This window comes from Geotrypetes seraphini, chromosome 3, assembly GCF_902459505.1.
Source record: "Geotrypetes seraphini chromosome 3, aGeoSer1.1, whole genome shotgun sequence".
NCBI lineage: Eukaryota > Metazoa > Chordata > Amphibia > Gymnophiona > Dermophiidae > Geotrypetes > Geotrypetes seraphini.
Genome location: NC_047086.1, coordinates 232,602,587 through 232,615,754, shown reverse-complemented (window position 1 = coordinate 232,615,754; position 13,168 = coordinate 232,602,587). Strand labels below are relative to the sequence as shown.

The 13,168-nt window shown below is 44.4% G+C and overlaps 1 protein-coding gene across 10 annotated transcripts in view; it reads right to left on the bottom strand.

Annotated features, from left to right (window-relative positions):
• Nucleotides 1–13,168, bottom strand: part of LAMA2 (laminin subunit alpha 2) — a 1,204,230-nt gene that overhangs the window by 617,979 nt on the left and 573,083 nt on the right. For all 10 annotated transcript variants that reach the window (XM_033936921.1, XM_033936924.1, XM_033936922.1 and 7 more), the window contains exon 13: nt 1,737–1,838. In XM_033936921.1, the coding sequence (XP_033792812.1) occupies nt 1,737–1,838 (102 nt within the window). The remainder of the gene's footprint in view (nt 1–1,736; nt 1,839–13,168) is intronic.

The window sequence follows — 13,168 nt, the reverse complement described above, 5'->3', positions numbered from 1 at the left end:
GAGACAGAAAGAAAGACAGAGAGAAAGGGGGGCAGGGAAACAGAAAGAAAGAAGGGAGACAGAAAGAAAGACAGACAGATAGAAAGAAAGAAAGAAAGAAAGGGGGGCAGGGAAACAAAGAAAGAAATGGAGACAGAAAGAAAGAAGGGGGCAGGGAGTCAGAAAGAAAGAAAGGGGGCAGGGAAACAGAAAGAAAGGGGGGCAGGGAGAGAGAAAGAAAGAAAGGGGAGGGGTTAGGGAGAGGAAGAACAAGTTGGACTCATGGAGGGACATGGTTGGGATGAAGTCTGGAGGAGAGGAAGCATGCAGGAGGAAGAAATAAAGACTTGATGTACAGTCAGAAGGAAGTGCAACCAGGGACTCATGACATCACCAGACAACAAAGGTAGGAAAATGATTTTATTTTCAATTTAGTAATCAAATTGTGTCCGTTTTGAGAATTTATATCTGCTGTCTATATTTTGCACTATGGCCCCCTTTTTTCTAAACTGCAGTAGCGGATTTTACCGCAGGGAGCCTATGAGCGTCGAGAGCAGCGAGGGGCATTCAGCGTAGCTCCCTGCACTAAAAAATGCTATTGCGGTTTAGTAAAGAGAGGGGGTATATTTGTCTATTTTTGTACAGTTGTTACTGAGGTGACATTGCATATTTTAAAGTCATCTGCCATGACCTCTTTGAAACCCCCCTAATATAAATGATAATTTAACATTTTCTCTGCGTACAATGTGCTTTGTGTTTTTTAAAATTTTATTGTTGGTAGATCATTTTCACTTGGTCATTTTAAAAGTAGCTCGCAAGCCAAAAAAGTATGGGCACACCTGCTCTAGACCTTGCTGTGTGTGTGTGTGTGTGTGTGGCCTTGCTGTGCTGTGCTGTGTATATGTGTCAACTTATCCTGTTTCTCCCACCACAGCCCTAGTACTGAGGTGACTCCTGAGAGTACTGACAGCTTATGGAGGGAAAGTCCGTGTGGGTTTGTCAGAAGAGTGCTCACACTTGATGGATGGTAGCATAGTCCTGGGCTAAGGAGTGAGGGTGGGACCCAGAGAAGCTCACAAAAAACAACAACAATTGGGACTTTGCTCTTCTAAGAGTGTCATCAGAAGAGGACATAACAAGAATTGTGTAGAGACCCATCTCAAAAGGGTAACTGAGAGTGAAAGACCCTGCTTACAGCAAAGCCTGTGTGGATTATATCAGCTTGGCGAGAAAGATAAAGTGGTTTCGGGCTAAGGGAAGAGGGTGAGATCTGGAGCGGCTCACCACATGTAATAAAGGAGTTGAATGAAGAGACTGGGGAACATAATGGAAGTGTTCTTGAAGTGACTTTATCATAAACAGCTTTGTTAAAATTAGTGTCTGTATTCTAAAAGAATGAATTGTAAATAGTTTGAGAATTATCTCTGCAATCAAGTTGAAGTAAAGTTCTAGTTATCGATTGCACCTTGGTCTCTGCTGATTCCTTGATAAGCGATAAGGTAGTGGTTGAGTATGGTGATTGAACCCAGGCCTACACCCAGCTCAGAGACATAAATACTATTCCAAATAAATTATTTTTGTAAGGCTTGGTCCAACCTGAGGAGCTTGTCGGTGCCCAAATACTGTGTGTGAGTTTGACCAGGGTTATATGAGTTTCACTGTTTCTTTTCTTTTTTTTAGATAAAATTGTTTGTGCTTCCTCATCATCAGTCTTGTGCAAGTCAAAACAGGGACACGGGATGTTGGAGATACTTTACCTCTATAATAACATCAGCATGTAGTATGGTTTGAACTTCATCCTCCTGTCCCGTGATGTCATAGGAGACGGTAAAAGTCAGTTGTCCTCCGGCTGCGCTCAACTACAAAAATGAAGAAAGGTGGTCATTATCAGGCAAGAAAACTGACTCAAATTTTATGATATCTTCAAGAGACAGATTTAGGGCATGAAGAACTGATGGTACTTTGATGGTATCTAAAAGGGAAATTTTGAGGACCATGGAATGACCATGCAAATATGTGTATATGCAAATGTACCTAGCTCTATTTTTATTTATTTTACATTTTTCTAGTCTGCCAAAAGTTTGCTACTGGTACATAAAAAACTAAGGGACCCTTTTACTAAGCTATGGTAAGTACTATGCATGCTTACCGCAGGGCATGCTCAGGCTTCCCGCAGTAGTTTCAGGATTGGCACATGCTTTCTACACACTAAAAAGTATATTTTATTCTTTAGTGCAGGGGTCAGAGAGTACTATGCTAATCGGTTAGCGAAGCTACATAGCTATGCGCTGACGGCCATTAGCACATGAGCCCCAAGGCCCTGATTCTATATATGGTTCCTAGCTGATTTCCATGCAAAACGTAATTTTTAAAAATTTGGCTTAAATGGCCAATGGCATGATATTTGAAAATGCCATTAGAAGCCAATTTAAAAACAAAAACAATTAAAGGGGGTGAGACTTCTATACCATTTTTTCTGTGTGGTTACACAATCAGAGCACTTTTTTGCGATGAAGTATTAAGTGAAACAAATTAATTTAAGTTCTGCATGGAAATTGATGCGACGCCTACCTATGCCTATACAGTGTTCCCCCGGTTGTTCGCAGTAGGCAGTTCACGGTCCCAGTCATTCGCGGTATTTTCAGACTGTGAACTGCTGACAAGGAGAGGGCAGCGGGAGAGGCAGGAGAGAGCATGCAGCTTCTGATTGGATAAGGCCCGACTTCATACAGGAAGAGACGGTCGGAGCAAACCGCGAGTGATTTTCTGCACTCGCGGCGCTCCGGCTGCTCTCCTGCTGCCCTCTCCCACTGCCCTCTTCAGGCTGCCCCATGAAAAAACGTATTTGCGTTTTTTTTAAAATCGCGGGGGTTCCTGGAACAGAACCCCTGCGAATCTCGGGGGAGCACTGTACTGAGGTGCTTTTGCTGTTTATCTGAAAAGTGGGTGTGGTTAGGGGGTAGAGGTTTGACATGGAATGACTTAGGTGTCAGGAGGCATCTATGTCAGGTGCTGGTAAATTAGGCCAGGAAAACCCTGATCTAATACATTGGCACCTACCGACGCCTAAGTCGAGTTAGGCACTGCTAGGAGTGATTCAATAATGGCGCCTAAAATTTGATTGATATGCAGATGCTTTTCCAAAGGCACCTACTGATTTAGGCACTGTTTATAGTGCTCACATGCTATTGGCCACACACTAATAAGGAAATTAGCCTGTGGCCATTAATAGGGAAAATGGGGCCATTTTACTGCTGTGCTAAAAGTGGCCTCAGTGTGCGTATAAGCTCCACACTGGCCACATTTTAGCCCAGCTTAGTAAAAATCCCCTAAGGAACTTAGGCCCCCTTTTATCAAGCGCATTAGGGTTTTTTATCGCCTGCTGCTATGGTAAAAAATCTGATGCACATAGAATTCCTATGAGCGTCGGAGCTTTTTTTTTTTTTTTGTAATTCTTTATTCATTTTTATAACTTACATCAAGTGCATCAAAAGGTATCAACCATTTTAACTTAAATAAATCACTTGAAATTCTACAATTCTTCATATTAAATAGAATTATCCCTTTCCCTCCCATCCTTTCAACATCTCATAACGCTTATACCATATAATAAAATCCCCCTCCCCCACCCCATTCTTACATTTGTACAAATCAGGGAAAATAATACTTATTCATTGCAATAATTTGTTAATGGCCCCCACACATCTTGAAAGTTATTAAAATTTCCTTTCTGAATAGCTAATGTTCTTTTCATTTTATAAATATGACACACTGAATTCCACCCAAAACTGTAGTTTAATTTATTCCAATTTTTCCAATTGCATGTTATTTGTTGTATGGCAATTCCTGTTAAAATAAGTAAGAGTTTATTATTTTTGGAAGATATTTGGCTCTTAGCCCTCATAGACATTCCAAATAGTACTGCTACATGATTTTTCTAATAAACTATTAATTTGGCCCCAAATTGATTTCCAAAAATCCATAATAAATGGTCTAAAGCAGTGTTTTTCAACCGCTGTTCCGCGGCACACTAGTGTGCCGCGAGATGTTGCCTGGTGTGCCGCAGGGCCGCCATCAGGGCAGTACTACCAGTCCTGCATTCTGGGGCCCGGAGCTGACAGGGGGCCCGAGGCAGGGGCGCCAGTAGCTCGCCAAGGCAAAGTGAGTCGATCACCCAGGACTCACTTTGTCTTGGCGATCTAATCTATCGAGCCGATAAGTCTTCTCCCCGCCGTCAATTCTGCAGTCGGAGAGGAAGTTTGGGCCAGCCAATCGCTGCCTGGCTGGGCGGAACTTCCTCTCTGATTGCAGAATTGACGTCAGGGAGAGCATGCGTCGGCTTTGGGGCCTGTTATCCATTGGTGGGTCCTGTTCCCCGATGGCAGCGGCAGTGGCAGTGGCTTGGGGAACGGCAGGGAGAAAGAAAGAAAGGGGGCAGGCAGGGAAACAGAAGGAAAGAAGAGAAACAGAAAAAAAGAAAGAAAGGTCAGGGAGAGAGGAAGAAAAAGTTGGGGGAGGGAATGAGGTGTGGAGGAGAGAAAGCATACAGGCTGATAGAAGGGAAGAAAGATTGGATGCACAGTCAGAAGAAGAAAGTGCAACCAGAAATCACCAGACAAGGTAGGAAAAATGATTTTATTTTAAATTTAGCAAAGTGGAGGCAGTATTACCACAGTTTTCAAAGGAATTTGCCCAGGAATTTCAAAGGAATAGTTAACTGGGTAAATTCCCAGAGATGAAAACTTCCCTTCACTTACTATGCACAGTTCTGAATTTATATCTGCTGTCTATATTTTACAATATGGTCACCTTTTACTAAACCGCAATAGTGGTTTTTAGCGCAGGGAGCCTATGAGCGTCAAGAGCAGCGCTGGGCATTCAGTGCAGCTCCCTGCGCTAAAAACTGCTATTGTGGTTTAATAAAAAGGATGGAGGGTATATTTGTCTATTTTTGTATGCTATAAAAACCAAATACAGAGAGAGACTGAGAGCTGTTGACGAAGAGCTACGTGTGTGTCTTTCTTCGATTCCAGCCAGAATATCAGCTTTGTGTTCAGCCAAACAGGCCCAGGTTTCGCACTGAATAAAGTATTTTATAATTTTTCACTATTCTGTTTACTTAATATTTCATAATAAAGTAATTATAAAATACTTTCTTTGTGTTTATTTGATTCCTATTCAAGAGAATTACTTTATATATAGTCAATATAGGCACAGAGTTAAATTTTTTAACATTTTCTAATGGTGGTGTGCCTCGTGATTTTTTTCATAAAACAAGTGTGCCTTTGCCCAAAAAAGGTTGAAAAACACTGGTCTAAAGTCTCTGCTTCAAAATGCCAATGCCAACATCTATCAGACTTAAAGCTTTTACCGCAGTGGCTGGTGATAAAAAAAAACCCTAACACGGCATGATAAAAGGGGCCTTATTTTCTAACGTGCACTGAAATCGCTTGGTGGAAGGCAACTAGAAGTCAGAGGGCAGTGCTGAGGTAAGAGGGGAGGGTAAAAAATGTGTAAATGAAGCTTCCTACAAGTAGGGTTACCAGATTTTACGTATGTAAAACCCGTACCCATAGACCCGCCCAGTTCCATCCATCCCTGCCCCGTTACGCCCACGCCATGCCCCAGCCTCACCCTCCTAGCCCCACCCCCCTCAATCTGTTCGTCTCGGTCGGGAGACGCGATCTGCTTTTCAAAACCCGGACAAAGTACCGGTTTTTGAAAGCCGCCCGGACAAGCCCTCTAAAAAGAAGACATGTCTGAGTAAATCCAGACGTCTAGTAACCGTACCTACAAGGGATCTCATGAGATGGGATGCATAACCTACTTGACCAGAAATAAAGTGGGATTGTACAAGAAAAGAATGTTATCGCAACACTTGTTGCTGCAGCACTTTATGGAGGTGCAGAACTGAAACTGCAGTAAAACTTTATTGACATTTGAAAGAACATTCAGCGTCTAGCTTCCTTTCTGTACAAGGTTTTTTATTATTATTATTTGATTTTATGTACTTCTGATGACTTTCAAGGGGATGGTGGAGGTTCTGGATACTTTAACCACATGCTGGGAAAGTTTCTTGTACACTCTCTATGGTGGCATTATCACAATGACATATTATGAAAGATTTACTTCTGTGCCTTTCAAATGAGACAAGGTAGTTTATTCCCCTGGAGTGGAGGAGCCAGAGACTAACTTAACTGTGTAGCCATTTGGTTGTTAAGATTTTGAAGACAGATTTACAATTTTACTTAAGGGTGTCATTATTTCTGCTATAGGACAGCTTGCTGTATTAATATCAAGGGTTTATATTTTGGCTATATATTTTGTGTCCCTTTATCCAATTCAGCTGCTAAGCTTCCATTGTGACTGCCAATCTATAAAAAAAAATATCACTACTACTGGAATATTACTGGAAAAAAAACAGTTTGGGTCAGTTTCAGAATTTTTCCCCCCCCTAATTTTTGAACATTTTCCCAGTTTGTTTTATACATGTGTTAATAATGTTTTAATATGTGTTTCATTTTACATGTGTTAATTCATAGCTTTTCATACATTAAAACAATTGACCACATACTAACCCTTAGATTCTATATACTATATTGTGCAAAATATTAGGTGCTACTTCTGAACTGAGTTGTGGTGAGTTGCCCTGTTTCAGTGCCAGATGCAAGGCACTGATATGGAGCAGAAATGGCAGATCCACTGAAAGGCACTTACCGGTGCACGCTCATTTATAGAAAGGCACTTATATGTCCATTTTTAGAACAGCACCTAAGTGTTTCAGTGTGGATTTGCAAAGGGGGCGCAACAATGGGAGGGACATGGGTGGATCAGAACAAGTTCCTAGAGGAAAAGTCTACAGTCTGCTATTTAGACAGACATGTGGGAAACCACTGCTTGCCCTGGGATTGGCAGCTTGTTTGAGGTGTGTGTGGGGTGTAGTGGTCAGAGCTACAGCCTCAGCACCCTAAGGTTGTAGGTTCAAATCCCATGCTGCTCCTTGTGACCCTGGGCAAGTCACTTAATCTCCCATTGCCCTAGGTCGGGGGTCGGCAACCTGCGGCTCCAGAGCCGCATGCGGCTCTTTTCCACCTTTGCTGCGGCTCCGGTAGTGTGTCACGCAGGCATGCACCTTACAAGTCCAGCGTCGCGGCGGGAAATAGCCATGCTGAGCAGTGAGCTCAGCACATACACAGATGAAAGCCTTGCTTGCTGATTGGTCCGGCGGCCCCGCCCCGCCGTGCCGCCGGACCAATCAGCAAGCAAGGCTTTCATCTGTGTAGTGCTGAGCTCACTGCTCAGCATGGCTATTTCCCGCCGCGACGCTGGACTTGTAAGGTGCCTGAAAAAGAAATCATCCTGGCCGGGGTCGGTGTCATGCTCCGGAGATCTACAGCCTTCCTATCTCCCTCTCCCTTCTACCTGCTTCCGGCCACATCCCCTGCTCCGCGGCTCTCTTCGGCAACTCAGCAGCAGCGATCGACACAAGCTTCTGACGTCAGGGCCTACCCTCTGCGAGTCCCGCTTGTTTCAACTTCCTTTTTCCACAAAGGCGGGACTCGTAGAGGGAAGGCCTCGATGTCGGCAGCTTGTCTTGATCACTGCTGCTGACGAGTTGCTGAAGAGAGCCGCGGAGCAGGGGGGTGTTGCCAGGTGCAGGTAGAAGGGAGAGGGCCAGATGCAGGACTCGTGGGTGAGGGAGGAGAAGAGAGAGAGAAAGAGAGAGGGGAGGGAAACAAAAGGAAATCTTTCATACTGGGCTGGGCCGGAGTGGAGGGAGGGTGGAAAGATTCTAGCTACAGGGTGCAGTAACAAAGGAAAAGGGGGGGAAAGCTGAAAATGGAGATAGTGACACAAAGAAGAGAAAGGGTAAGCAGGACCTACTGAATAAGGATAGAGATACAGAGGGGACATGAAGAGGAGGTGAAATAGAGACATAGAAGTAATGCTGAAAAAGTGGGGGGGGGGAGATAAAGACATTGAAAGGGCAAATGGTGAACATGGCGTAAAGATAAGGACAGAGACAAATGAAGATTCTGAAAGAGTGGTGAGATAGGGATATAGGTGAGATGGACACAAAGAAGGGTGATGCTGGAAAATAGGTGGAATGGTAATTCTGACAGACACAGAAGGGAAATGCTGGATCAAGGAGAGATGGGGGCTCAGGCTGGATGGAATGAGGAGAAATGCCTTGTTGGCCCGGAACTTCCTCTCCTACGTCAGAATTGACGTCAGGGAGCGGAATGCTGGTCAGCGCAACACTTCTGCAGGGAAAGCTTGGGACGGCGGTGGCTTGGGGGCTGTTCCCCGATTGCGGTGGCAGCAAACCGAGTGGCTTGGGGGAGGGCACGGAGACAGAAAGAAGGGGGAACAGGGAGACAGAAAGAAAAAGTTGGGGGAGAGAATGAGGTCTGGAGGAGAGGAAACATACAGGAGGCTGAAAGAAAGGAAGAAAGATTGGATGCACAGTCAGAAGAAGAAAGTGCAACCAGAGACTCATGAAATCACCAAATAGCAAAGGTAGGAAAAATGATTTTATTTTCAATTTAGTGATCCTGTATATAGCATTAAGATAAGAAACAATATATGCAGTGTTAGATTTGTTTTATAATGGTTTTGCGGCTCCAAGTTTTTTTTTCTTTTCGAAAACGGGTCCAAGTGGCTCTTTATGTCTTAAAGGTTGCAGACCCCTGCCCTAGGTATATTAGGTAGAGTGTGAGCTCATCGGGACAGACAGGGAAAAATGCTTGAATATCTGAATGTAAACCACGTGGAGGGGCATAATCAAAAGAAACGTCTAAGTCTGTTTTGGCCTAACTCACAAGTCATCCAAAGTCGGACACGGGAAAAGGTCCATTTTCAAAAAAATACATCCAGCATATTTTTTTTTTCCAAAAATCGTCCAATTATACGTCCAGCTGTCTGATCAACCAGACCGCTAAGTCGTCCATCTTTATACCCCATTTTCAACCAAAAATTTGTCCATATCAAAAATGCCTAGAAAAAGACCTTTTGGACATGGGAGGGGCCAGAAAAGTAAAGGACTGGATACCCAGAAATGGCAACAGAGTAGTGGGGCACCTTACAGGGCACTACTGTGAACTTCACAAAAAGGGTGCCACATAAACATCTCACAACAGCTCCCTTATAGGTCATGGTGAGCCCCCCAAAACACTCCCAGAATCTACTAGACCCACCTACCACCCCAATAGCTCTTATGGCTGCAGGAGCCACTTATAGGGGTTTTTTTTTGGTGGTGCACATGTTTCTCCATGAATGCAGTGATTAAAGTGGCTTATGGGCTTGGGTCCTCCTCTACATGGTTCAATAACCCACCACCAAGACCACTTAAGTCACCTCTGTGCAGCTCCACTAGGCTTTTCTATGCCAAACTGCCAGGTGCTGATGTTCTGGAGGCAGATATGTAAAGTTGTTATTATGTTTTTGTCAGTGATCACTGGGGCTGTGTGTGGGAGTCTGTACTTTGTGTCTGCATTGCTTATCTGGTCACTTTGGATACCTTTTGTGGACTTAGACTTGGTTTTAGATGGCCTAAGTCACAACGTCCAAGTTACGTCTAGGCAGTGTTGTAAAACCTTCAGTTATACATGCAGTACGACTAAGTCTAGATCGGCCCACATCCCGCCCTCACCACTCCTCCTAAAATGCCCCTTTTAGCTCAGTCGTTCAGCAGCACTGTGAAGACCTAAGTCATTTTTAAATATGTCTAAAACCCCGTTCGATTATCGGCACTTAGATGTTTTTTCTTACTGATCGTCCAAGAGCCGATTAAGGCCGGTGTTTAGATGTTTTTCTGTTTCGATTATGAGCCCCTTAGGCTATAAGTGGTATATATATAAATAAATATTTGAGTTTCTGCCAGGAACTTATTGAAAACAGGACACTGGGCTAGATGGACTATTAGTCTGACAAAGTATGGCTAGTCTTATGTTCATGTTAAGAATAGTACACATCCATGCCCAACTTGCGTGCCGGGATTTATACCTGGTTTTAGTTGGTATAAATCCTCATGCTAAAAGTTGAGTGTGGATTTCGGTGCTTTACTCTATTCTATGAAGGATGCCCATCCCAAAGAGCCCTTTATCAGAATATTAAATACTACTTACTGAATCTAGCCCTAAGGACCAGAATTGATTTAAAATTAGCATGCTTGCTATAAAGCTATAAAGTGTGCCAAAAGTTAGGTGTCAGCTTCGCAGGGCTTTAAACTAGGTAAGTTGGGGGAGGGGACCTACTCATATACTGATGTGGAAAGGAACTATCCTGATGGGACGAGTTGACACTCTGTTTCCGAAGTAAGGACCCAATTTGCAAACAGTTCTATAGGAGCCACACAGACTCAGTCAGGAATAGCCTCACAGGGACTCAGCAAACACAAACACAAAGTGTGGAGGGCCATGTATGTTAATGCACACAGTTTAGGCAATAAAATTCTAGAACTGGAAACTGAAATAAGGGATGCCAACCTGGACGTGGTGGCAATATCCGAGACTTGGTTCACGGACACACATGGGTGGGATATGGCTATACCTGGGTACAATCTACTTCGTCAGGACAGAGAGAGCAGGTTAGGTGGAGGGGTAGCACTATACATTAAAGAGGACATCAAAACCACCAGGATCACTGATGTCAAGTATACCGGGGAGTCCCTCTGGGTAAACCTGGCAAGAGGTGGCAAAAAATGCCTGTATCTTGGTGTGGTATACAGACCTCCAAGACAACCGGAAGACATGGACGCAGAATTAATTGAAGACATAGAGAATATAACTCTACGGGGTGACACTGTACTGCTAGGGGACTTCAACATGCCTGATGCAGACTGGAACACATTTTCGGCAACAACTAGCAGCAGCAGGAGGCTTTTGACCTCCATAAAAGGAGTACATCTCAGATAGATGGTAAAGGAGCCCACTAGGGCCCAGGCGATCCTAGACCTGGTACTCACCAACGGGGAAAGCGTCTCAGAGGTCTCGGTAGGAGATACGCTAGCCTCCAGCGACCATAACATGGTATGGTTCAACCTTGGGAAAGGGTCCCCTAAATCAATTACAAAAACAAAGGTGCTCAAATTCCGGGGCACCGACTTCGCATGCATGGGAGATTTCGTTCATCAGACGCTGCAGGACCAAGCAGAGACCGGCAATGTGGAAACTATGTGGTCGTACCTGAAATCATCCATACACGAAGCAACTAATCGCTACATAAAATCAGTAGATAAACGACAAAGAAACAACAAACCCCAATGGTTCACTGAAGAGATCTCGCACCTCATTAAGGAGAAGAAAAAAGCATTTCTTTCCTACAAACGTATGCAGAGAAGAGAAACTAAAGTAGAATATAAGACCAGATCTGCAGCGGTTAAAACAGCAGTTAGGGAGGCCAAACTTCGAGTGGAAGAAACTCTGGCAAAAAACATTAAAAAGGGGACAAATCCTTCTTTAGGTATATCAGCGATAGGAAAAGGAACACAGACGGTATAGTACGCCTTAGACGGAAACTACGCGATGGCGGATTCAGAAAAAGCAGAACTACTAAATTAATATTTCTGCTCAGTCTTCACCTGCGAAGCACCGGGACACGGACCACAGTTGATGATAAAACAAGACGTGGATGACCCGTTTCAGAATTTTGTGTTCACACCTGGGGACGTCTACAACGAACTGGCAAGGCTAAAGGTAAACAAGGCCATGGGACCGGACAATTTACACCCAAGAGTGCTCAGAGAATTGAGAGATGTTCTGGCGGAACCGTTGGCAGTGCTCTTCAATCTCTCACTAAGTACGGGGAAAGTTCCGTTAGACTGGAAAACAGCCAACGTCGTTCCTCTACATAAAAAGGGTTGCAAGGCTGAGGCTGCGAACTATAGACCGGTAAGCCTCACCTCAATAGTGTGTAAACTCATGGAAACACTAATTAAGTATAAATTAGATACGATCCTGAACGAGGAAGATCTCCGGGATCCCAGCCAACATGGATTCACCAAGGGTAGGTCATGCCAGTCCAATCTAATCAGCTTCTTTGACTGGGTAACAAGAAGACTGGACTCAGGAGAGTCCTTGGACGTCGTGTACCTGGACTTCAGCAAAGCGTTTGACAGTGTCCCACACCGCAGGCTGCTGAACAAGATGAAATCGATGGGATTAGGAGAGACTCTAACTGCATGGGTTAAAGATTGGCTTAGTGGCAGACTTCAGAGGGTGGTGGTTAACGGTACCCTCTCTAAAATGTCGGAGGTGACTAGCGGAGTGCCACAGGGTTCAGTCCTGGGCCCACTCCTCTTTAACATATTCATTGGGGATCTGACTCAAGGGCTTCAAGGCAAAGTAACCTTATTCGCTGATGACGCCAAACTATGCAATATAGTAAACGGCTATAATCTACAGGATGCTATGGAGCAAGACCTGCATACTTTAGAAAGTTGGTCCTTGAACTGGCAGCTGGGCTTCAACGCCAAGAAATGTAAGGTCATGCATCTCGGTAACGGAAATCCTTGCAGAACTTACACCCTGAATGGAGAAACTTTAACCAGGACTACGGCAGAACGAGACTTAGGAGTAATCATCAGTGCTGACATGAAAGCAGCCACTCAAGTGGAGAAGGCTTCATCTAAAGCACGGCAGATGATAGGTTGTATCAAGAGAAGCTTCGTCAACAGGAAACTTGAAGTCATGATGCCATTGTACAGAGCCATGGTGAGACCTCATCTGGAATACTGTGTGCAATTCTGGAGGCCACATTACCGTAAGGATGTGCTCAGAATTGAATCGGTTCAGCGGATGGCCACCAGGATGGTCTCGGGGCTAAAGGGTCTCCCATACGAAGAAAGACTGAGCAAATTGCAGCTCTACACTCTCGAAGAGCGTAGGGAGAGGGGAGACATGATTGAGACATTTAAGTACATCACGGGACGGATCGAGGTGGAAGATGATATCTTTCTTCTCAAGGGACCCTCGACCACAAGAGGACATCCGCTCAAACTCAAGGGAGGGAAGTTTCGTGGAGACGCCAGGAAGTACTTCTTCACGGAGAGAGTGATTGAGCATTGGAACAAGCTTCCAGTGCAGGTGGTCGAGGCACGCAGCATCCTAGACTTCAAGAACAAATGGGATACCTATGTGGGATCCCTACGAGGTCATGCTAAGGGATAGGGTCACTAGGACTTGAATGA